The sequence below is a fragment of the Rissa tridactyla genome, chromosome 3 (assembly GCF_028500815.1).
Source record: "Rissa tridactyla isolate bRisTri1 chromosome 3, bRisTri1.patW.cur.20221130, whole genome shotgun sequence".
Classification (NCBI taxonomy): Eukaryota; Metazoa; Chordata; class Aves; order Charadriiformes; family Laridae; genus Rissa; species Rissa tridactyla.
This window is the reverse complement of record NC_071468.1, coordinates 27616299-27640546: the sequence shown is the minus strand read 5'-3', so window position 1 is coordinate 27640546 and position 24248 is coordinate 27616299. Positions and strand designations below refer to the sequence as shown.

The following is a 24248-nucleotide window of genomic DNA, read 5'->3' as shown; positions in this document are numbered from 1 at the left end:
AAAGTAACTGAATTTTGTATGCTCACGTGTTACACAAGACCTGATTCTACATCATTTGTTGTAGTTTAGCGAAATGGCGTGGTCAGTTGTTAACATGCAGCATTTGACAAGAGCACTGTTTGAGAAGGTAGTACTTCCCCTATTCATTAGGAAACAAGTGAGAGGTTTTTCAAAAGTGCCATATTTAACTTTATTTCCTCTGAAGTGTGAGGCTTAGAGCAGTGTAGTAGCAAGACAGCGTTTCTAACTCTCCTCTCCTTCCCCTGAGAGCTTAGAAGATAAAATGGAAAAGCATACTGTTTCTCACTAAGGAATAAAAGAAATTAACTGGTATTTCCAGAAATTTCCCTTTCAAATATTTTTTCCACAAATCCAGTAAACCCCTACTTGCGGGAAAGTAACTCACTGTGGTTAAGTCTCACCTAATTAGACCTCCAGGCTTATCACCTCCTCTAAACCAGCAGGCAGGACTACGTGTGCTGCCTTCAATGGCTCTGCAGAAGTCCCCAGCTGTCTGAATTCCCTTCCCAAAGGCCACGGGTGACTCATCAGGGCATCTGCACAGAATCCCAAGCAACACAACTTCTAAGTTTCCAGGCTTGTTCTTCAACAATTCCTATGGCTTGATTCAGTTACCTGAACACAGGAATGAAGCGTCACCTGTATGGCATCCCGGACATCCACGGGAGCCGATGGACAGGATACAGGAGGCTTGTGCACTACTGGAGCAGCAGGTGGAAAACAGGGAAAATGGAGGGCATCTCAAGTGGCACTAACTCATGTATGTTTAGGCAAGCGAACGGGTCATAGCCTTTGCTGAGGATGCAAGGGGGAGGAAAAGAAAAAAAACTATGAAAAAAGCACAACAGTAACTCTTTATGTTAGCTAATGCAAAAAAAATGTAGTATCATGACAAAATAACGTTCATTTCTTCCTTTTCTGAGAGCATACTTTGGATTCACCCCCCCACACGGCTTCTCCAAATCCCAGTATTTCTCTCCATCTTCTCTGCAGACAGTTTGCCTTCCCTCGGTAGGCATTTAGAAAAGGATCTCACTGGTGTGAAAACGCATTCCTGTGTCGTACTCTCCTGTGAGAATACGTTCATGCCTTTGAATTCTCCATTAGCAAGTCTCCTTCTAATCACCTTCCTCAGGCAAGCAACGTCCTTCTCTCTGTGCCTTCTACCTGCCTGCCTGCAGCTCAGATGTAACAAACTGGTTTACCCCAGCTAGTAACCATCTCTGTCCAAGAGGGCTTCATTTGATTCAATGCTCATTGAAACTTAATAGCCTTCAATAATTAGCCCACCATCAGGTACAAGAAGTTTTGCTGGGATTTTCTCAATATGGAGATGAAGGACAACAGAGAGGGCAGTTGTCTCTCACGTTAAAAATAAAAAAAAAAAAAGCAGCTCTCAGTCTGACCTACAAATATATCGAGTCTCCAGTATCAAAGCTTAATTGTTCACAGCCAAATTTCCCAAATTGTTAGTATGTTTCATGAAACAAGTTAGTCTAATTATAAATGTCAACTACAGATTGTATTCTGTGCACATGTATAGATATGTGAATACCCAGCTCCCTACTAAATGTCATTCATCCATTTTTAGAAACATTCATATTCAAAATTATTCAGATTTTTCTAAGTGCCTCAGTGACAAGGGAACTTGTACTCTTATGTCAGGTGCCAGTGACAATCCAAACTGCATCTGTCATTAGACTGTTTGTTTGGTAATTATATGTGGTAACGGGCTCATCTCCTGAAAGGTTTTCTATGTAGTCCACAAATAACACTGAAGTAGAGGGGCTTTGGTGCAGAGAAGTTTGATTAAAGAAAAAAAAAAAACAAACATCTATTGGAAATCATTTTTGCCCAAGACCTAAACTAAAGAAAAATGTAAATGATAGTCCATCTGTGCATGCAGAACCTTTTGAAGCATTTGTTCCAGTCTTTATGCATTACCTCTTCAAGCAATTAAGATAGATATGGCCAAATGCAGTATGTTTAATACCAAAAAGCATTGGGTTTTCTCCCCCCTCCAGTTCACACGTTACATGCTGTATACTCCCTGGCCAGGAAGATCTTTTTGTTCTTGTGCGTACAAGTCTATCATCATGGCAACCTGCTCCACAGCTAGAGTTCCTACATGTTGTGGTCATAAAAATAACCAAGATTCCTGACAGAAGCCACTCCACCAAAAGCCTATTTTGCCTACACTGAAGTCAACAGCACTCAGTAGCTACCTCAGTAGGAACAGAATCTCAACTCGAGTTAAGAAAAATGCCTGCCGTCAACATATACTGCTTCGTTCATATACAAAATGCAAGTAAAGATTCTCTTTTCTAAAAGCTAACACTGAGCTGCACTCAAAACACAGAGCAACGGTCCCAGCGCGGGGCCAGAAAGATTTGGAAACTGTAGAAAATATTTCAAGTTCATTAAGTACCCCTAGGATGCAATAGCGCAGTGCAAGCCATGAAAATAAATGTTGACACAAAGACAGCTATTTTTACATAATGACTATTAATTGCGAAGTTCCCCTGGGCAGCAAATGGTAACAACTATAACACCAGGAAAAGAGTAATTGCTTTGATTCCACATCCCAGTGTCTATCTCCAGATAATAAAAAAACCCAACCCAAACCCACCCCCAACCACTTGAACTCAACTACTTGAAAGAGGTCTTTATTATAGATTATTAGCCAGCTCAGTCCTTCTAAAGATTCACTTTACGCCTCATACTTTACCATTTAACATATAGGTTGAATACTAATTTCTGTGTTGACCTATTTAAATGGTTTTATTGGCTCACTTGCTTTTACTAATTAGGTACCATCTTTCAAATCAGGACAGCTGGAACTTTCAAACACACTTTTTTCCCACCATTGCCTTTAAAGAGGTATTTTTCTTAATATATTACTGAGTGTTTTGCTTATCATCACACAGAGTCTTAAGCGCTTTGTCTCTTTCAGGCTCTCCACCCTATTTTTTCAAATTTCTTAAGACTTCCAGTCACAAAATTCAACATCAGCAAAATAAAGAAAAAAAAAAAAAGCTACACTCACTGAAGTTTCCTGGAAAACAAGACATATACCACAACAACCACTGACCTGACACTTGTAAATTCTGAGTAATTCCCATGAAACAATGTGTATTACCACAAATTTACTATAAACCAGCTATTTCACAACTGCAGTAGGGTGACCAATCTCAAAATGCCAAAAATCAGAGCGTTTACTGGAAAATTACAAATCCTGTCTAAACTCCAAGGTTTTGTTCCTGGTAAATTACTGCTCCCGGTGTGAGAAGGTGTTGTTTACAGCAATCGACACCAGCTCGCTAGAACAAATCTCCTCAATTAAAAGTCAGTACTTATAACTAAAATAACTAAAACTTGAACATGCCAGACTGCAGAGGAAAAGAAAATATCGCTTTTGTCAGGTTAGCTTTGCTTACATTGAATGCTTGACAACATTATTCTGGAGAAAAATCTTTGCATTCTGTATTAAAAAAAAAAAATTGAAAACCAGAAATAGGTATAAAATTAACATACAACGCTTCATCAAGCGATGCGCTTTACAGATAAAGTCTTGTCAGCCCAGCACTTTACCTGTTCTGCCATACAGCTTCACAACGCAGCACAGCACATAAAGCTTTGCTCATCTTGAAACGACTTCTAGAGCTTACACTTCAACCCATAGTCCTATACAGTTAGTAAATGCAGCCCTTCAGGCCATACTATTTGTCCTCCCCTCTCTGGCAGCTCCCTATAAGGAATGAAGGGGGTTAAAACGTATGGAACAGGAAGCAGAACAAATTGCAAAGCCAGGAGCACCTGGATAACACATTATCGCTGTCACAGCTCCAGTCAGGTTTTGCTATTTAGGTTTTTTTTTAACAGGTATTCTAGTAATTGCTCCTGAAAGAATGAATTACAGCTGCATACGCATCAAAGAAAGGTGGAGAGGTATAAAACAGTGTTTGTCGCTTAGAAAATTATAACTGAACACAGCTGCTGGGAGGGAAAACCTTTCCAGCGATGTGAAAACAGGCACCAGAATGACTAAAGAGAGGTCAAACATGACGTTACTGGGGAACAACAGGCTGGCGTGTATACTTTACTACATCTTGTAACTGGAGTTTGGGTGGGTTTTTCGTCTTCTCGGTAAATGAACAGAGAAAAATGACTAACCGTGACCTCTAGTGGATATACTGTATAACAACCATAGCAGAGCTCGCAGAGTTCTCTTCGCCGTAACGTGGACATTTATTCGAATCTCTCTGGAAGTATTTTTTAGAAGACGACAAACAGGGTTAAAAATAACAGTTTTAATCGCATTCTCCTTTGAAACAACAATTTTTACTACACAACTAGATGACTATCGATTTATTTTAGTACACCTAAACGTACCTTACAAATCTCATCTGAGAAAGTAACATGGCAGCAACAAGAACACAAACCCCCATCCCAACACCAACCCATAAGGACAAGTGCGTATATCTAGAGCAACAAAGAACGGGGACGGTAAAACGCTGGTTTAACCTTTTACAGACAGAGCGCTTGAGCACTGGTTTTGAAAGGATATACTCACCTGCCTTCTCTCTTGACAACTGGAAGCACATTTGCAACTGGAAGCACCTCACTGAAAGGGAGATCCGTATCTTGGGTGATTTGACCCCAGGATGCTCCAGATGTTAATAAGCCTAGAAGAGACCTCAGCCTGGAGAACTGTCATATTCGGGTTAAGAAAAAATTAAAACAATCAGTAGTGGAAAAGAAGAACTCCCTGTATGTAACGCAACCAAATGAAATCAGAGCTTTAGAGAGCAGCCAGGGTCGTACCCGCTGGTGTGTGTTTCAACGTTGTAGACAGGTGTGGGGCACAGGGACGCGGGAAGCTGCGGGAGCCCAGACACCAGAGGGAGGTGGGTAGAAGCAGGGAAGAAGGCTCTGCCTAAGGCACCCTCCGACTGCGTGAGGAGGAAGAAAGACAAGCGTCTCCTCATCCAGATGTGCCCGGGGAGGGGGCGGGATGTGGGGGACAGGCTCTGAAAAGAAACCCGCGTTTTGCCGGCGGGCCCGGCCCCTGCCGCCCGCGGGCCGGGAGCCGTGGCGAAGAAGCGAGTCGGGAGCGACGGGCAGCCTTGAACGAGGAGCGAGTGGTGCCGTGCTCGAACGCTTCACTTTCAGCTTGGTTTTTTTGGGGGAAAAAAAGCCCCCAAAGTGTGTTGCTTGGGTTTGGCGGGCAACTTCGCCCAAGTGCCGTTTCGCGGGGCGGGCGGCGAGGCCGGGCTCTCCCCCAAAGGGTCGCCGAAGGGACGGGGCGGGGGTGGCGGGCGCCCCGCAGCATCTCTCCGCGCCCCGCTCCGCTCCGCCATGTGCGCGGGCGGGGGAGGAGGCGTGTCCCCACCCCGCCGCCGCCGCGCCGCCTCCCGCTCTCCTGCCAGCCGCCACCGGCACCGGCGGAGCGGCGCGGCGCCGGGCGCGGAGCTCCCCGGCCCCGCCATGCCCGCGGCCGCCACCCCGCCCCGGGGGGGCCCCGCGGAGCCGCCCGCCCGCCGGCGCTGAGGCCGCGGCCGCACCTGCCGGCGGCATCCCCGGCGGGGAGCGGGGGGCGCGCAACGTCCGCCGCGCCCCGTCTCCTGCGCGGCCGCTCGGGCGCCCGCGGCGGCGCCTCTCCCGCCTTCTCCCCGCCCGCCCCGTCGCCGAGCGGGAGCCGCCAGCCGTGCGAGCGGAGCCGGAGCCGGGGCAGCCTCCGCCGGCCGCGCTGCCCCCCGCCTCGCCGCCCTGCCTCGCCCTGCCCGCCCTTCCCCTCCTTCCGTCCCGCCCAAGCCATGAACTTTGGCCGCGGCCCCCCGGTGGTGTTGAACGTCGGGGGCACCCGGTACTCCTTCTCCCGGGAGGTGCTGAAGGATTTCCCGCTGCGGCGGGTGAGCCGCCTGCACGGCTGCCTCTCGGAGCAGGACGTGCTGGAGGTGTGCGACGACTACGACCGGGAGCGGAACGAGTACTTCTTCGACCGGCACTCGGAGGCCTTCGGCTTCATCATGCTCTACGTGCGGCACGGCCACCTGCGCTTCGTGCCGCACATGTGCGAGCTCTCCTTCTACAACGAGATGATCTACTGGGGGCTGGAGGGCTCCCACCTCGACTACTGCTGCCAGCGCCGCCTCGACGACCGCATGTCCGAGACGTGCACCTACTACGCGGCGGAGGAGCCGCCGGGGGAGGCGGCGGGCGGCCCCGAGGGCAAGGGCCGGCGGCCGGCGGCCGCCGAGGGCGGCAAGTGGCTGGAGAGGATGAGGAGGACTTTCGAGGAGCCCACGTCTTCCGTGGCCGCCCAGGTCCTGGCCACCGTCTCCATCCTCTTCGTCATCGTGTCCATGGTGGTGCTGTGCGCCAGCACCCTGCCCGAGTGGCGGGCGGCGGAGAACCGCAGCGTGGAGGAGCAGAGCAGGTACACAGCAGAGTCAGTGAGGGAGCCCTCAGGGTAGGAGGATCCTTTATTTTCCCGCTGTCCGCTCCCCGTGTGTCCCGTCCAGTGTGTCCTGACCCTCGTCCTGACGGTCCCTGGCTGTAGCCGCCGCCGGCGGAGATCGCCTGCCCGCCTTCAAACCCCGGCCCTGAACTGGGGAGCCGGGGGTGGATGTGGGGGTGGATGTGGGGGGTGTCTCGGGGGAGCGGGCGCTGCTCTGCAGCCCTGGCTCCCACCGGGCTCTGCCGGGCGCCCGCTGTCTCCCGGGGGCGCAGGGAGCAGCCCGGGGGCGGCTCGGGTCGCGGGCAGGCTGGCATCGGAGCAGGTGCCGTGGGAATACGGCTTCTCTTCTCCATCAGGGTGCAGCATCTCGGAGCTGTCATTCTCCCCCCCACACGCACTTTCAGGAGCCACGGGACTCCTTACCCACACAGAGAAGTTCAAACACTCGGAAAATCGTATTAGGTGTTACGATTCTGGGATGAAAGGGAAATAAAACCCTAAAAGAACAGAATGCAATTCCCTTCTCTTTTCCTTTGGGAAGAGCACAATCCTGTATGTACTCTGCATGTGTTCATACAGGTCCTTCTGCCGGAGCAGATCCAGCGCCTGTTATGGTTCTGCTCTTGTAAAATCTTGTATGTGGGAACAGTTTTACCTCCCGTTCTTCTTTCCATCTCGGATCCTCTGTGTGGGGAACCCAGGAGATGATCAGACTGTGCATTAAGATCTTGCAAATGCATCATACAAACACCCCAGTGTTTGAATGTAACACATGTTTACATTTCCTTTCCATAAAGCGTGTGTAAGCACACTAAACATTGCAAAACATTTGCAGAAAACAGGGCATGGCTCAATCCCAAACCGTACTAGTAAGAACAAACCCTTTTTCATCTTCTTTGTGACCTCAGCTTAGGGTTACATCGATGCAACTCTGCTGACTTCAGTATCATGGCACGCTCGCTCTCTCTTTGCTGTTCCCTAGAGAACAGAATCAAGACCACTCCGGTAGCATTTCTCCCGTCAATAAGACTGATGTATAAAGAAAGCAGGAAACATTTCTTGTATTTGCTAATTTCTCTCTTCTTTTAAAACAGAATATTCAACAAAAAGTTTTCAGCTTCTTCTCTGCTAAAGGGGCCCTACAGTGAAATCGCAGCCTTGTTGTTATGAAATCATCATCTTTTACCATAGAGTTAATTGGAATGTGATATATTATATCTTAGTAGCCAAATTAATTCCTTGGAAAGTATTTTCATAGTTTCCATTAGCTTAATGGAAAACTGCACCTGTATTTCTCATTGTAGCTGAGCCAAAGTATTAATTGTATGAACAAAAAGAAAGCAGATACAGATTGAGAAGCTGTTGATTCCTGCTTAGATTCAGATATCTCAAAAGTTGTTCTTACAGGTTCTTCCAGTTAAAAAGCCTTACTTAAGCTTTACAAGGGTATTTCAAAGGGTGGATGCTCTTTGTAAGGCAGCAAATTGCTTAGATACCTCCAATAGACAGGGGAAAATAGATGCAACACTACCATTAATGACATCCGTCATACCTTTGTTCACATCTTCATGGTGTGGGAGTCAACAACAATTTTTCTCTTACTGAAAGAGTTCAACTTGCAGAGGAACAAGGCATATGACGTGTAATTTTTATTTCATAGTGCCTTTGTCTTCAAGAACATGTGTGTTTTATATACACACGTAATTTTACTTTTCAGAAGGATTGTATATTGTATACCAAGTGTTTGAAGGATAAGGTCCTAAATATTGGTAAGGTACAGCATAGCCAAGCGCTGCACAGGGCAGCGAAAGCTGCTTTTAAAACTGGAAGGACCACTATCAATGGTAGGGTGAGTTTCTTCAGTAATGGTTGTAGTACTTTGTGGAATCACAACAAAAAAACAGAGAGAGAACCCTAAAAGTTGGGGCTGAACAGTTTCTAACCATCTTCGTGCAAAAGTCTGTCGCACATCAACACATTCATTTCACGTGCGACTTAACCTATGTGCTCTCACTGCGCAGGAGCTGATAGCAATTTAACGGTGAACACATGGAAAACAGAAATGCGTTCCTTTATGTCCACAGCTGGTCATCTGCTGAGGTGGCCTTGTTCGCTTACAGGAGCCACTCCTTTGTTTTCTTGCATACGCTGCAGCATGACTAAAAAAGCCTGTTATACCTGGAAAAAAAGGTGTGAGCTACAATTGCTTTCGAGTGAGTGATCAGTTTAGTTACAACTACTTCCACATGCCATAGGATTTGACCTAACACGCCCAGTTGCCATTGAACTTTATTTCCCTTTATTTATTTTCTTTCGTTTGCAGTTATTTCATTTAAAATGAGTTAGGTTTTCAAAACCTAAGTAGGTAAGCAGCTTATTTGAGAGTCTGACCACAGAAATCGCACAGGGGTGTCTGGGATTGCGTACTCTGGCAACACTGTCCATCTTAGGTGACAAGGCTTTTAAAAATCTGGCCACTGATACATTTAAAAGTTTGAAGCCAATTTTTTTTCTTTATTAACCAAGCTTCCTCATTGAAATAAAGAAATTCTATCTAACATGATAATACAATAATTTTTTTTTGTCAAGAGAAATGGTGACATTACTGCTGTATGCGAGTGAGTTTTGACTCACATGACACTGTAATTACTAGTATGAAGACTTTATGTTATTCTAAAAACATATTTTGAAAAGTAATAGAAATGAAAATCGAATGGGCTTATCTCTAAGCCCTTCAACTGTAGATTTTCAATGTAACCGACTGTTCAGATCAGCATAAGCCACTGCTTAGAAGAGGAGAGAACTGCCTCATGAAATTCAGCAACTTTGATATGTTTAGTCTCTCACATGCTTACTAATAAGAACCCCTGTCCTTCCCTCGATGTTAGGTTAGAGTTCAGAAAGGTGCCACGTGGATAATTTCTGTGGCTGAACTGTGGTAACCGTCCCCAGACCTGCCTTGGGCAGCGTGTCTCCAGCTTACCCGGACATCATCTCTACAAGTGAGGGTGTCACTAACTCCATAATTTACAAAATCAGCCCCTTTAATGAGGTTTGCAGTGAGGGTTAATGTGGCTGCCAGCTAATACCAGCTGTGTTTATTTTTCGTGTATGAACACCTCTTCACCAGAAGAGGAACTGAGCCCACCAAACTTTTTTCCGAAACCATTACGCTGTTATCACTTCTCATGGCGACCACACTCTCAAAGGCTGAGCAGCCTTATGGCTATTTCAAATCCTTTGGAGTAACACCCTTTAGAGGGCAACAGAGAACTCCATGAGTAAGCCTTTTTAAGGAGAGAGGGATGGGGAATCCAACCTCTGAATTTCACAGATCTTACAGACACAGTGTAATTCCCTGATGTGCAGAGGGATTGCCTTCCCCAGGTGCGTTCTCAGGATGAAGGATGAGTTATTAAATTTCTTGCATTTTAAGATTTTTGCTCTCTTCCCTGCCTTGGCACGTTTCACTTCTCAGAGCTAAAGATTTGCATCAGATTTGCACAGTTTAGGAGCAGACAGCAGGGACACCTGTCTCCCCTTCTGTTGCTTCTGGCAATTTCAAGTCATCTTTGCTCTCCTCTGAGCTGTGCCAGCAGATGCATACTGCGAGCCTCTGGTCAGGGACCTGCCCATAAACTGATCATAAGCACAATCTTTTGGGGAGAGCTTCTCAAGCCTGTAATAGGAAGTCATTTGAAGTTGCTTGACTTACTGCCAGCACAGCTCTGTCCACCTGCCTTTAAACTATTTTTCTAATGCTGAATACAAGTAGTGTGTTAGCACAAGGGAGAGACCGTTGCCCCTTTTCCACTTACTAATCATGATCAAATCCGTATTGAAAGGATCACTCGGTTATCAAGCCTATATGATTGCTGTGTTCTTAAGCAAAAGCAAATAAACACAGTAACTTCTCCAAACAGCATCTCTCAACAGATGCCAGTGGGCTTTCTTTCATCTCTGCAAAACATCAGTTTAAAAAGTTGGCTTTGAATTTTAGACACGCAAAAATCGTTATTCATTTATGGTGGTGGAATTTCAGAACACCCGAATGCTCACATCCAACATCTGTTGAAAAAAAAAAAAAAAAAAAAAGAGAACAGCTTCTTTCCTGGGTAAGATCTAACCTGAACACCACATTTTTGCTAAGTTAAAACAGTAGGCTGAAGGTAAAGAATGGAACTACAGACCAGAGTTAAAAACACATTCTTCTTCTAATAAGTTGATGAGCTTTTTGAAAAATAAAAGATAACAGACGTGTATCACTGCCTGGCCACGGGAGAACCGTAACTCACCAGGGCTAGGTGCCACTCGTGTTCACAGTAGATGGAAAAGATGCTGAGGACCCCAGGGCTCAAGATGTTCAGATCCAGGTATCCCCTGAGAGCTGTGAAAGGCATTTGCCCCGTCCCTGGGGAGTGCTGGGTCGTTACAGCCTCCCATATAAGGCACCGGAGTTTAATGCATCAAGACGTATTATCGCTACCAAAGCAGCGACAGAATGGAAAAAAGCCAACAAGGTTTTTAAAGCAGGGAAAGTAGCTGTTCTGTGGACCTTACTTTACAGTTTGTAGCAAGACAGAAACCATGTTGATTTCAAAAGGATTAAAAAAAAAGACATTTGCTGAAACAACTAGGAGCCTTCCTGAGCAGGAATTTGATCATTCTGGCTACTGCTTGGATGTTTTTCAGGTTTAATGTGGTTTACATGGAAATAGGCTTTAGCAACAAATTAACAAATCAGCGCTGACAGACTTTAATCTTTAATCCTGTCATATACTGTCTTTAATCATATCATCTGTTTTCCTCATGTGTCCTGTTGATGTCTATGTTTTATTTACAAGCTTAATAGATAATAGTGCCACTAACGAATATTTGGGCTAGATTTCAACCAACTCACGAGGGTATACTGAAAATATACAAATTGGCATGCTGGGGAAAAGAATTATGCTAAGTTGAAATAGTCTAAGACACTCACAGTATGATTTTTTTTTTCAGTAATAACAAACTAGCCTTGTTAGTGATTGAAAAAATAATTTCTGAAGTGGTTTAACTTATTGTACATAAAATAGCTTATTCTGAAAGGAAGTTATCAGATGGAACAGAAAATTGAACAGTGATGGGATTACAGTAGAAATGAGGCTCACAAAGGCTTGATTTTCCATTTATGGACAAAAGACTCATTAAAGCAATCTGGAAAGACGTACCAAGAGGCTTAAAATTTTAGGAGAAAAACCCTCTTTCATGTGCTTAGGTCTGGGACAATGAACAGTGAGTTTGACCAGAAATAACCTGTAACTGAATAAAAATTAGGACTTACTTTCTCTGATTATGTATAAATTTTGTGGGGAATCTTCAAGGAGACACTTCCTGAGTTTGTTTTTAATTTCCCCTCTCCTTTTTGAATACCAGCTATTTTAAAACTTAACTGATAGGGGGGAAAAAAAAAACAACCAAAAACTGTGATGAAGCTTATAAAATAGGTACTACATTTTACCAAATAAAGCTCATGATTAAATTATATAGTTATAGATTTTAATATAGCATTATTCCAGGAATAGGCAATAAAAGGCAGTCTGTCCTGTGAATATGCAGCAAATATTTTAAGAATTGATTACAGAAGATACAGTAACTTTAGTCTTCCAAGTGCACGCATTTTATTTGGCTTTAACTTCACACTTAGTTAAGTTCTCTTGAGGACTAACTGTTAAATTTGCGTTCCTTATTAGGTGTTATTTATCCATTAACAAGGTTAGCTATAAAGATAAATCACTACAAGGAGAAGGAGACTTGATCTGGAAGTGGAAACGTAGTATGTAGCACTCCAGTTTTCCCAACAGGCCAGAGGTTTCTAGTTCTTCTCACCAAAGCACTTACTTTTACATGATTTTCCAGGACTGAAAACAAGGGACAGTCTTCTTCATTATCTTCTCCCTAGCCAACATGCATATAATTAATGAGAAAGACGGAGAGATGTAGAATGGAGAAATGGAAGTGCAATATGTAATGGAGTGGCAGTAATGCATCTCCCACTGTCTTGATCTTGCTTTATCAGTGGTGTTCCTTAGCTCTCTTCAAGTTTGTTCTACAATAAAAGGCTTCTTCAGTACTTCCTACTGAAATGTAACTGATTTACAGTATCTCTCGTGCTAGGAACTGCCAGAGTAAAACAATAGATTGATCACATTTTGTGGATTTTTACTTGTATAGTTACTCCTCAAAGTTATACCGGACCACTGAATCAATGTTGATTCATGAAGAATTCTACTGAATCACAACAATCAGGATCTAACTTCCTTAAAGCTTGACTCAGAGCCTAATTTGTGACAAAACGGAGGAATCACATTTTCAACATTATCAGGTCATCAGGAGGAAATACCCAGTGAAAAAGCTTTAAATTGTATAATTACAAATTGCTTTTTCATTTAAATGCTTCATGTCATAGGATACAGGCAGCAAAACCAGAGAAATCTCATAAAATGTGAAATAGAGTCTGTTGGAATTGTTGAATATTCCTGGCTGCAGCTTTCTATCCAGATAGAATTTTTCTTTTAATCGTTACATGAGATCTGAACTAGCCAACGTATCATTACATTCAGACTTCTATCAGTGTGTCCATTACAGTGATATTGCTGTTTGACTGATTTTACTATGGAAAGTCTTAGGTATTTCCTCATCATGTGTAAAAAGGATTGAAGAGAACTTACTCATTAATATTTTTTTCTTGTTTTTTTCCAACATAAAGGAATGATACATGCATACAATAACTTTCACACATTCTGTACATGACTTTTGTTTAGAAGACATTATGATCTGAGCATTTTTAAAAAGAAATTAAATCTGCATCTGAGGTAGTTATCACTCACTATCATTATTAAAAGAAGCGCTAGTATTTTCAAAAGCTTAATTTATAAGAGAACACATAATTCTTAAGAGCAAGCTATTTTTGAAATTCACAGGTCTTTCCACCAAAAGCTGCTAACATGAGTGAGTGTTTTATCAGCCCTTTATGAAGAAAGGCCACTTGCTTACAGAACTTTCCCTGTTATTCATGAAACAAGAGAAACAAGGTCTGATTTTATGTGAATAACTGTTTCTTTAAGTAATTAATCTATGTTCATTTAGATTTGCCATGGCTGCAATTATGGCGTCACCTCAACTGACCATTACTGTTTGCTCCATTTTTTAGTGTAAAACTTAAGTGAATGAATGAATAAAATGAAATTAATAAAAAACAAATAAAACTTTAGCATATGAAACTTTTATGAAAGTTAATTCATACCGTCTAGTAGTATAATTACAGCAGTTAGAGAAGAATATCGTCTTTCTAAGAGGCCATTGTCTTATTATAACAATAGATTTCAGAACTGGTAAAAAATTACGCAGATGTATTAGAAAGCAAAATTTTAGGTTTGAAATGACAGTTGGATTATTACTTGCAAATCATTACATTTCTACAGACACTACCTTGTTAGGATTCCTGCAGTAGCAAAGAAAAGCTCTGGTTGTATGCAGTATTTTCAAATCCCCAATTTCACGTCAGTTTGGTTTCAGAGCTGTTGGTATGAGAAGGCGTCGGTGATTGGCTTTTTCGTTGCTCAAACTGTTGGTGAAAAAAGGTAAACAAAGGGAAGAGGGAAAGATTAGCCCCCATTCCCTCCTGTATTAAACAAGCGAGCACAGTCTGAATTCTTAAGAAAAGGGTTCTTTTCAGATGGGAGATTTGAGACTACATGCACAACAGTTATTAAATAATCTTATAGCAACATTTTCATCTTCTATTTCTACCTTCCACTGGTTTCAAGTTGAGATATTCTCAAGTCTCATTCACTGAACTGGGACTTGAAAATATTCAAGAACATACTGAAATCACCTTCCAGGATTTCTTTTCTTAAGACCATTATTTGTATTTGGCAAGAAGATAATCTCGACTATTGCTTTGGTTACCTTGACATTCTTGCTGCAACACAGTTTAGGTGGAGTTACATTTAAAACAAAAGAAAAAATCCAGTAATTCAGAGCATAGTGGTAAATGGGAGGACGCAAGCTTATTACTTTGTGTACCCAATGAAAAATAAAATACCATCTGTATTTAGTGGCAGTACCTATAAAGTTCTGAATACAGTTCTAGGTAAGCCACTGTTTGGGATGCAAATCAGACAGACTGGTTTAGATTGGTTCCTGAAAAGCCAATTTGCATGAATTATCTAATGCAAAAGCTCATTTCTGCCTACTCCAGCTACATTTCCATTTTAGTTTAGCAGTCTGGTTCTATACATTGCCGTTCATAACTAGCCAGTTCACTGATCCACAGTCCTTTGCAGTCCCAAGTGGATCAGGCCTCATAGATCTAAAAAAAAAAAAAAAAAAAAAAAAAAAAAAAAAAAAGAGCAAAATCCTCCAAAACCCAATCAACTGAGGAAAAAAAAGGTATTTTAGATAATGTTACACAGTGGCATAGGAGGCATAAGACCAGTAGCAATCTATAATTCCAAGAAAACGATCGGTGGGTAAGTTCTTAGCAATGATCAGTTTAAAATCCTCACTAGATCCTCAGGTTAATTGCTGAAATCTGGTGCTACACGCGTAGGAGAAGAATAGCGTGGCTTTCTGTTTGTTGTTTGTGAAGCTCTGAGTGTCAGTTTGGTAATATCTGTGAACAAACCAAACATCCTCTAAAGCTTTTGCACACAACATAAATACTATACTTTGTTTCTTTCAACAGGATAATTGAAGCTATCTGCATAGGCTGGTTCACTGCAGAGTGCATTGTGAGGTTCATCGTCTCCAAAAACAAGTGTGAGTTTGTCAGAAGACCTCTCAACATCATTGATTTACTGGCAATTACTCCTTACTACATCTCTGTTCTAATGACAGTTTTCACAGGGGAGAATTCACAGCTTCAGAGGGCTGGAGTCACCTTGAGGGTCTTAAGAATGATGAGGATTTTTTGGGTGATTAAACTGGCTCGTCATTTCATTGGCCTTCAAACACTTGGTCTGACTCTGAAGCGTTGTTACAGAGAGATGGTGATGCTACTTGTCTTTATCTGTGTTGCTATGGCAATTTTCAGTGCACTTTCCCAGCTTCTTGAAAATGGGCTGGACTTGGGAACAAAGAATAAGGATTATGCCAGCATTCCTGCTGCTTGTTGGTGGGTGATCATCTCGATGACCACGGTTGGTTATGGTGACATGTGTCCCATCACTGTACCAGGAAGGATTCTTGGAGGAATTTGTGTGGTTAGTGGCATCGTTTTATTAGCCTTGCCGATCACTTTCATTTATCACAGCTTTGTGCAATGCTACCATGAGCTCAAGTTCCGATCCGCTAGGTACAGTAGAAGCCTCTCTGCTGAATTCTTAAATTGACCAAACTTGCATTCTGTTGTAGTTACTTGCTAAGCTTTGTCTTAGAAGAGAATGGTGGAAGGTCCTTTCGCGTGTCCTCCTTGACTGGATGGTCCTGTGGAACAACATTCTCGCCAGCCTGGAGAAAGCCCGTCACCATTCAGACAGGAAGGATGGCCATTTGCCTTGGGCACCTTGCAGGGAGTTTCAAATTTGAGAGAACAAAAATAACAAAAGAGGGTTCAGAAGTCCTCAACCAGACTAGCTTGGTCTTCACTTTGCCTTTCCACACAAAAGCAGACCAGAACATGGGCTTAACACTGAGATCTGTCATTCCCATAATTACATCCTATGCCATTCTAAGTAACGTGTAGCAGAAGTTTTTCAAAGATTTCAATATCTAAATGCTCCATAAAGGCATTGATAACTTCGAGCCTGAAGTATCTCCACCTTTAACTGAGGTAACCAAATCAGACACTGAAGGAGAATTGCTGCTACTTTTGAGGTTCGCAACAGAGTAGAACTGTTCTGTAACTCAGGAAAGATGAAGAATATAGGTCTGTAGGGCAAAAAATCTTGAGGCCCGATTCTGATCTTTGATGAAGCACACAAATCTTCTGTAAAACTAGTGAACTCAGTGGCATTGCTCTGAATTTGGTAATTCAAAGAAGTGCAAGAAGTGCACCTCTGAATGTTGGAGCAAGGACTTCCTTAGCCACAAGTAATTTCTCTGGAACCAAATAGTTAGTAGAAGCAAGTGTTGTACTTCATAAAGATCAGTATAAAAAAATCAGGCATTGATAAATATATTTTCTGGTATGGTGCAAGAGCTATCCAAATTTTATGTACATTGAGTTCAGTTCCATCCACCTGAAGTTACATACTCATAAGCATAGATTCTTTTCTCCCCATTTTATCAAACATATATATCATAGTGAACGTTCTCTAAGACAAATTATAAGATTCCATCCCTTGAAACAGTCTGGAGAAAGCACTGAAAAACAAGAGTAGCTGCTCCCTGTCAGATGAGCCTTTTCCTCATCTTTAAATTCTGCAATCCTTACTGAAGGATACGCTTTACTTTAAGGGAAGTTTTAAAAACAACTGTAAAAAGCCCAGAGTGTACCAAAGGAAGTAAAATATAGAAGCGTGAGTTGCGCTTGGCAAAATGGTATATTCTCCAATGTAACTAGCAAATTAAAATGAATCAGGTTAGGTTCTGAAATATTGTTCACTACATTTCTTGTGTAGTACTGCTTAATAGAATAGTTCGGTATAATTCTGAAAGGCTGCTCTGTAGAAATGTGCAGTTAGATACTAAAATACATTACAGTACAGCTTTACGAATTTGGGTACCAGTAAACATCAACAGGGAGCTTTGTTGCTGACATGGAAGTTCAGAGTCATCAGCATAGGTGGATTTGGTGCGCTTGCCTGAAAATACTGCATTTACTATTACTGTGCTGTAGAAGCATCTTTTATATACGTATTCGTTAAAAGCTTTAGAAGTAAAATGACTACCACCTAGAAAACACATCTCTGGAATTGCTCACTCAAATAAAAGTACCTCATTGGTCAGTAACCAGTACATTGAAGGCTCCACTCTGAGACCGGAAAAATTCATTATCATTTTAAGTGGTCTTAGTCTTTAGCAGTCTTAAAGAATTACATTGCAAAGAAGAATTTTTCTGAAGACCTGAAAAGAATTTTAGTAGCTTTCTTTACAGACAAGCTTGACTTTTCCTTCAGTAGTTTTTCAAGACTACATTATTAAGTAACGTTACAGCCATACCTCTGTTTCTTGCCACTGGCGCGTTCCTGGTGTTCAGGTTAGCTCTGTAGTTCCTGTACTACTATATTTATGCCTTTTATGTCAGAACCATGTCGTTCAGAAACCGGCTCCAGCATTCCACAGAGAGGTGACTATGAGATAAGCAAAAATTTCTTTCTTGGGTGAGATTCACAGCTGATGTTAGTTAGGCAAGTTGTGACTTCAGAGACACATAAGATGTTTTACACCAGCGGAGATGCTGGCTCTGTATTCCTGCATGTGCACCTATATATATCCTGCATATATTATAGTCAGTCGAAATGGTTTTTTTTTTTTTTTCTCCTCACACAAAATTTCCTCTTTGACAAAATTGGAATTTCAGACTTCAATCCAAACACAGCTGTTGAAGAAAATGACATTTTCATCTCCTAATGAAAAGTTTATTTTGACAGTATCAAAACCATTTTCAAGGATAAAATCGCTATTTTTTTGTATTCTGCTCCAATTTTTTTTTTCCATTAAAAATAGGTAAAAAACCCCCACATGAGAACTTAGCCCTATGGATTTTCATATGCTGTTTTTAATGCTTGGGAAAAATACTGGTTTTCATAAAACTCCTTAAAACTTACTTTGTCTTTTGTCTATGTGTTGTATTTAACCAAACCAATACTCTGAAATACAACCCTCCCACAAAACACCCAAACCATCATCACAATGACAATAGTTTGAAATCCATACAGAATGTGAATATACTTTAAAGTATGTTGCAGTCTTGATTTCAAGACTGAAATGCACTTCAGCACTACCTATAAATCTAATCTTTAGATGCTCGTACAAAGGAAAAAATATAAATTACTACACGTAATAACTTGCCAATACCAATTTGCAACATGAATCATCTCGTATAAGCAATTAAGGACAGGAAATTTTCAAAGATCCAGGCTATATGTGGTATACAAACAAAATGTTTTTTATACAACTTTATACCTTATAAAGTGATTTTCAGCTAAAGAATCCTTTCCCAGTGTAAAAAGATTACCTAAGGAAAATAATCGTGTAAAGGAATAAGTCTGTGGAGATTAACTTAAGTCATACTTTTTGTTTTGAACAGCTTATGTTCTGTGAACAGAATGACCTAATGTATTTTTTGAGTTACAATAAAATATTATTTTGAGACTGCTCTCTATATAAGCCTACTAAGGAGAGATACTGAGGTGGTTTTATTTTTTGCCTTTTTTATTGTTGTATGGTTATCAGTGTGTAGACTTAGTTTCCTTAGAAACCAAGTTGAAGTAACGTGATCTCAACAGTAGCCTTAAAACAGAATTTTATAGTAAGTAAATAGGGTTCCTGACTTCTAGTAATATATGTCATCTTATTTTTAATGGACCAGTGTTTTTTTAGTGAGACTTAAAAAAACCTGAATTATATGTGTAGTCAAAAATAAGCGTACCTTTAAAGAGATGAAACCGTGTTACTAAAAGTTTACTTGAGACCGTGTTTCATGCAGACGTGGGGTACAGTGCTCTGTATGAAATACAGCATTTCAAAGCCAAGCAAAGACAAGCTCGCTCGTTTCTAATCATTGCCTATTGCACTCTATACAATAAAATACTTCATGGGCAGTACCTCTTTCAATATCTGAAACATTCACAGTTGGAACAAATGAGATAAAATACAAATATAATAAAACAGGGGATAAATAAAGACAGCTTATATAATTGCGAGCCAGCCTTTCTGTTCATCTAAAAGTAAAAGCAGTGCCAATGAGTTTTGAACTGCCACTGGATGTTTTGATGACAAGAAAGGTTAATCATACATTATATACCAGGTTCAATCCTTAGGACTGACCCGTTGGGAACTATATATTGGCTGCAGTCCTTCAAGGTACTGCACGCCACTTAAAAGCATTTTATCATTAATGAAATCACTGTAATGGAAAGCTGTCTAGCGTACATCTTCCTGCTATGGTTCTACATGAAGCACCTTCCCAAAAATCACCAAGACTGGAGGATTATCATTTCCCTTGGTGTAAGACTTGGAAACGATATTGTCTTGATGAATACCCACCAAATAAAAACCAAAGATTAATTTGATTGACTGATGATTTTCAACAGTTTTATCAGCACAGGGATCAGCCATTTAAATATGTGATACTCCTTCTTACTGTACAATGGCTTATCTTAGTGTACATAGCAGCAAGTTTGAGAACGATGAAAATCCTGTTAACGCAAGATTCGTATCTTGATACCCATGTATTTAAAGGAAAAGGTACTGGGTTTTCATATCGTGTATGCGATTTGTGCCCGTAAAGGAATCGGTCTTCAGCTTTTGTAGCGTTCAACCCTCGTGTTTCCAAAATAAAACTGAAGTCCTTATGGGTTCAAAACACTTGTCTCTTCCCCTCTGGGTAACAACTACAAAAATCTTACCAGATCTGAACGTCTGCCAGGAAGTGGTCGTATGCACACACCAGCCAGCTAAATTCGGCAGGCAAACCAGCCAGTTTCCTGGGAACAAGCACAACGAACAAAATCTGCTGTGCTCTGAATTTTCTCCCACTTAAGAGGTTCAGGATAAAACTATTGATTAAAGTTTGATCATTTGAAATACCTTGAAAATTTTAGAATTATCCTTTCAAATGAGCTTGTAAGGAGACATTTACTGGAAAATTAAGTAAGCTACGCATAGCAAAAAATGATTCTATCGCTATATAAAAAATTTTTCACTATGATTTTAAAGAAGGAAATTGACTCATTTTCTGTTACTTGTTTGTAAAAGCAAACATGCAGGTCTGTATACCTGATGCTAGTTAAACTTGCTACGTGAAACTGATCCCTGTTTAAAATACATAGACTTAGTGAGAAAGGTCTTCCAGCTTTGCTAGAGCTGTAGCAGTTTACACTAGCTGAAAAGCTGCCCCAGCCCATATGGAATAAAGAACAAAGCTGGTTTCATAGTGAAAAGTGAATACGATGTATAGCAACACAAAGTAGGGAGTATCTTTTGCAAATGCAGAATAGGTTAAGCATCAAGAAGGCTGCACAGTGAGCCACCAAGACTGACAATCTGCTTGACAAGGAATTTTAAGAGCCACAGAAGAAGAATATAAATCCTTGCTCAAATGAATAAAATGTGAATGTTTGCAACTACACATTTTAGACTCCTTTATTCTTTACATACGCAAAGATTTATAATTTTGTAGAATGTTAATTTTATATATTGTTTGCTTATCTGTAAAGAAAAATGTATACTATAATTTGAAAAGGTAATAAATGTGTTTTTTTGATGTGAATACAGAATTAGATGCATAAAATCACATAATAAAATTTGCTGGTCTTGTTGCTATATTTTATGGACTAGTGGTCAAAAACCAAATGTTTATAAAATGTGTTCTTTTTAATAAGTGAATCCTGTGGCTATTCATACTGGTATTGTACCTAGGCAAAAACTGTTTTCCTTTGACAATTTTTGGCTACTAAGTAGTCTGCCATTTAGAACTGAGGAATTTTACTCAATAGAAAATTTGAATATTTGATCTAGAAGTTAGTCTGAGCCAAAAAATAAACTTAAACCTACACAGAGTATTCTTCAGCAACTGAATATCTATTACAATTATGGACAACAGAGCTGTCAAAACAAAATGAAAAAGCAGCCATGTAACGCATACTTTATACATATATAACACAGGGATTATTTATAAGAACAAATCTGGAAAAATGGATTGAATTTGGCTTCAAGTTCACTGAAATGTATTTATATTAAAAAAAAATAAAATCCAAACTGTCAATATGGTGTTCATTCTGGAATTTCAAAACAACCTGAAGTTTCACCAGTGCAATGCTCGCATTATTGTGAACGGATCTGAGATGCTCTGGTGATTCTTTAAATGCAGCCATTTCAAAAGTACTTCCAAAAATGATCACAACTAATGTTCTTTTAAAAAAAGTTTGAATATTTTAAGAGATCACTGAATTATGAACTATTCTGGCACCAGCCCACTGCATTATTATGAAAATGAACAGACTTAGTGTAGAAATCTTTAGCGTTTTTACTTCTCATATTCTATTTATTAGTTTTAAAAGTTTTACATCAAATCAATCAGTGAAGAAATTAAGCAGATGTCCACATAGTCACATATTTTAGAAGTGTTTTTCTAAAAGAATTTCTAAAATATTTTGGAGGCAGAAGTGTTTTTAAATGCTTTAACTCTGTTATTGTTTTACGGATGATAAGCTCAACATTTGCATCTCCTAGCAATGTGAGATGAAACTGTAAATATATAGAACCCCCCAAAATAAGATTGATTCTTGCTGTCTTGGGGAACATTTTATACATTTGTTTGCCGTAAGAATTTTAAAAAGAAAACAGTAAAGAGATTTATTAAAATCTAGAAGTTCAAAATTGGAATTCTTTCCCTTGTACCCCAGAAATCCTCCACGTCAGCCTTTATATTTCTTTTCACCGCTCTTTTACCAGTATTGGAGTAGCAAGCAGGAACTACAGCGAGGACCAGGCTTCTGTTGTACTAAGTGCTCTACAGCCATGGATCAAAATTACAATGCTGCTCCCAAAACCCATATAATCCAAGACTGAAACACAAATCAAAAGCTGTTTGCAGACAACAGTGCAAGCAAACAACATGACATTTCTCTGTAGCATGAGCATAGCTTATATATTAAGTCTGACTGATACACTTTTAAGTACTAGGTGTTCAAATACAATTTTTCTTTCTTTTCCTCTTCAATTTAGAAAGGCTCCGGCGAATGCAGCACTTAGAAGACAGTCTACATTGCTAAAGGCCTTGTCAGCTGTACTGGCTGTGCCAAGACAGCACAGCCTCCAACCATGACTTTTGTTATTAGGGTTTAATATTTGAACTTGATGTCACTTGATGGAATACTATGAATGAGTAAAATTTGGGCCATTTATCAGAATAGCATCTTGAATCCTTGATGCTATGTAAGGATGCTGTTATATAGATGCCATATAAGAGTAAATGAGAAATACAATCCAAACAGCGTATTCACTAAGTACAGTCATGCAGGAGCCCACTGAAAAGAAACAAAAAGAAAAGTAACAAAATTACTTCAATAAAAAAATAAATAAGTAAAAATCTAAAAGTGCGGATTCCTGCCAGAGATTTTTTGCTTACAGCCCTCAAATTTATACGGATTCCTTAAGTATCCCTGCCTTTGTGTGCAGCGTCTTCAGGCTCTACCTGTTGTGTCCTTTGATACAAACTAAGCCTATAGGTCACTGCAGCTTTTGGTTTTGGTCTCCATTGACTCAAGAGGCTTAAAACCCAGATATATCTGAAGAGAAAAATCTTCTTCAAGGGAGTCAGATAAACAGCAGTGAATAACAGCTAGCTCAGATGAATTTTGCTTTGTTTTAGAAAATCTATTTGTCACCTGGGTTATGGAAGACAAAGTCTTGGATGTAAATGCCAGGTTACCCTCAACACAAGACCAGGGACCATGAAGCTCATCTGCTTCCCTCTTTATAGCAGACTCCATCTTCAGCACCTCATTTTCTTAGATCTTTCTCCTTTCACCTGATCCTCACTCAAGAAGCATTAAGGTTAAACATTAACTTCCAGGGACTGAGGCTGCTGTTACCTCTGCCTTCTCTTCATACAGACTGTCCCTTTCGCATTTGAAATGCAGTTCAACACGAGATTAGATAGCTGAGAATAAATATCCCTACATTTCTCTGTCTCAGTGTAGGATAAGAAGCTCTCTCCTCCCCCACAATAAATGTCATATATAATGGGAAGAAACAGTCATGCAAAGCAAAGCTTTTACAAAGCAATACAAAATAGCCTAAATCATCCACATCCCACCCTTAATCTACAGTCTTATGCTGGCACCTCACATCCCGCAGCCCATTCAAATCCACTCACAACTCTGCAGTAAAGATCGCCTATCTGCCTTTGGCCACCTACTCCTGCCAACATGAGTGGACCTGACAGCTGAATTGCCAATGAGGTGGCGGAGTTACAGATTTGTACTTCTTTACTTTTTGGTCAATTACGCTAAATTGCTGTTTCTACCAAGAAACTGTAAAGCAAATTGGCCAAGCTTGGACAGTACACTTTCCATCAGCATACAACAGAGTCATACTAGAAGCAATTAACAGCCTCGGAAACTGGTAGGCTTTTACTCTAGCATTAAAGATCCCAGTTTAAGATCCATAAAAGAAATCACTACTTTCATGTTCTCTGCTTTGGGGATTTATCCCTACTTAGAGTCCAGGATTGTCATGCAAAATGAAAGAACATGGCAGAGAGCAGGTGGAAAACTAATTAATGAAAAAAAGGAAATGGGGTAGAGGGGTAGCGAGAGGTTAAAAATACTAAATCCAGCAATCCAACAGGCTCTGAGACAGTGATGAAGTCCTTTCTAAGTGACTCATCAGAAACTAAGACCATGCAATGCAGATAACTCTTGGACACTAAACACAATAGGACTTTGCTGTGCTTTTCAGCCCTCTTCCCCATCACTGCTGCTGTCCTGCCATACCCTCCCTGAAAACGCATCTCTGCTTTCTTCCTTTGCCAGACTTTTCCATCCAACTCCTTTCCTCTTTGGTTTTTACTGTTTTTCTGCCACTAGCCACACTGGCAGGCTTCTGTGCTGGCACC

General features: G+C 40.9%; 1 protein-coding gene and 1 long non-coding RNA gene across 3 annotated transcripts; one reads left to right on the top strand and one right to left on the bottom strand.

The window, feature by feature from the left end:
* Nucleotides 1-5837: 5837 nt before the first annotated feature.
* Nucleotides 5838-15852, top strand: KCNG3 (potassium voltage-gated channel modifier subfamily G member 3). 2 transcript variants are annotated; one of them, XM_054195633.1, is made up of 2 exons: nucleotides 5838-6460; nucleotides 15207-15852. In XM_054195633.1, the coding sequence occupies exons 1-2, from the start codon at nucleotides 5838-5840 to the stop codon at nucleotides 15850-15852; spliced, it is 1269 nt and encodes a 422-aa protein (XP_054051608.1). The 2 variants fall into 2 exon arrangements, with proteins under 2 accessions (XP_054051608.1, XP_054051607.1); XM_054195632.1 differs by having other exon boundaries at nucleotides 5838-6493.
* On the bottom strand, nucleotides 11167-18642 carry LOC128907158 (uncharacterized). Its single transcript, XR_008465489.1, has 4 exons — nucleotides 18590-18642; nucleotides 17624-17754; nucleotides 13949-14084; nucleotides 11167-12415 (listed from the first exon to the last, which is right to left on the bottom strand). It is a non-coding gene; the product is annotated as an uncharacterized LOC128907158 (long non-coding RNA).
* Between the last annotated feature and the right edge of the window lie 5606 nt (nucleotides 18643-24248).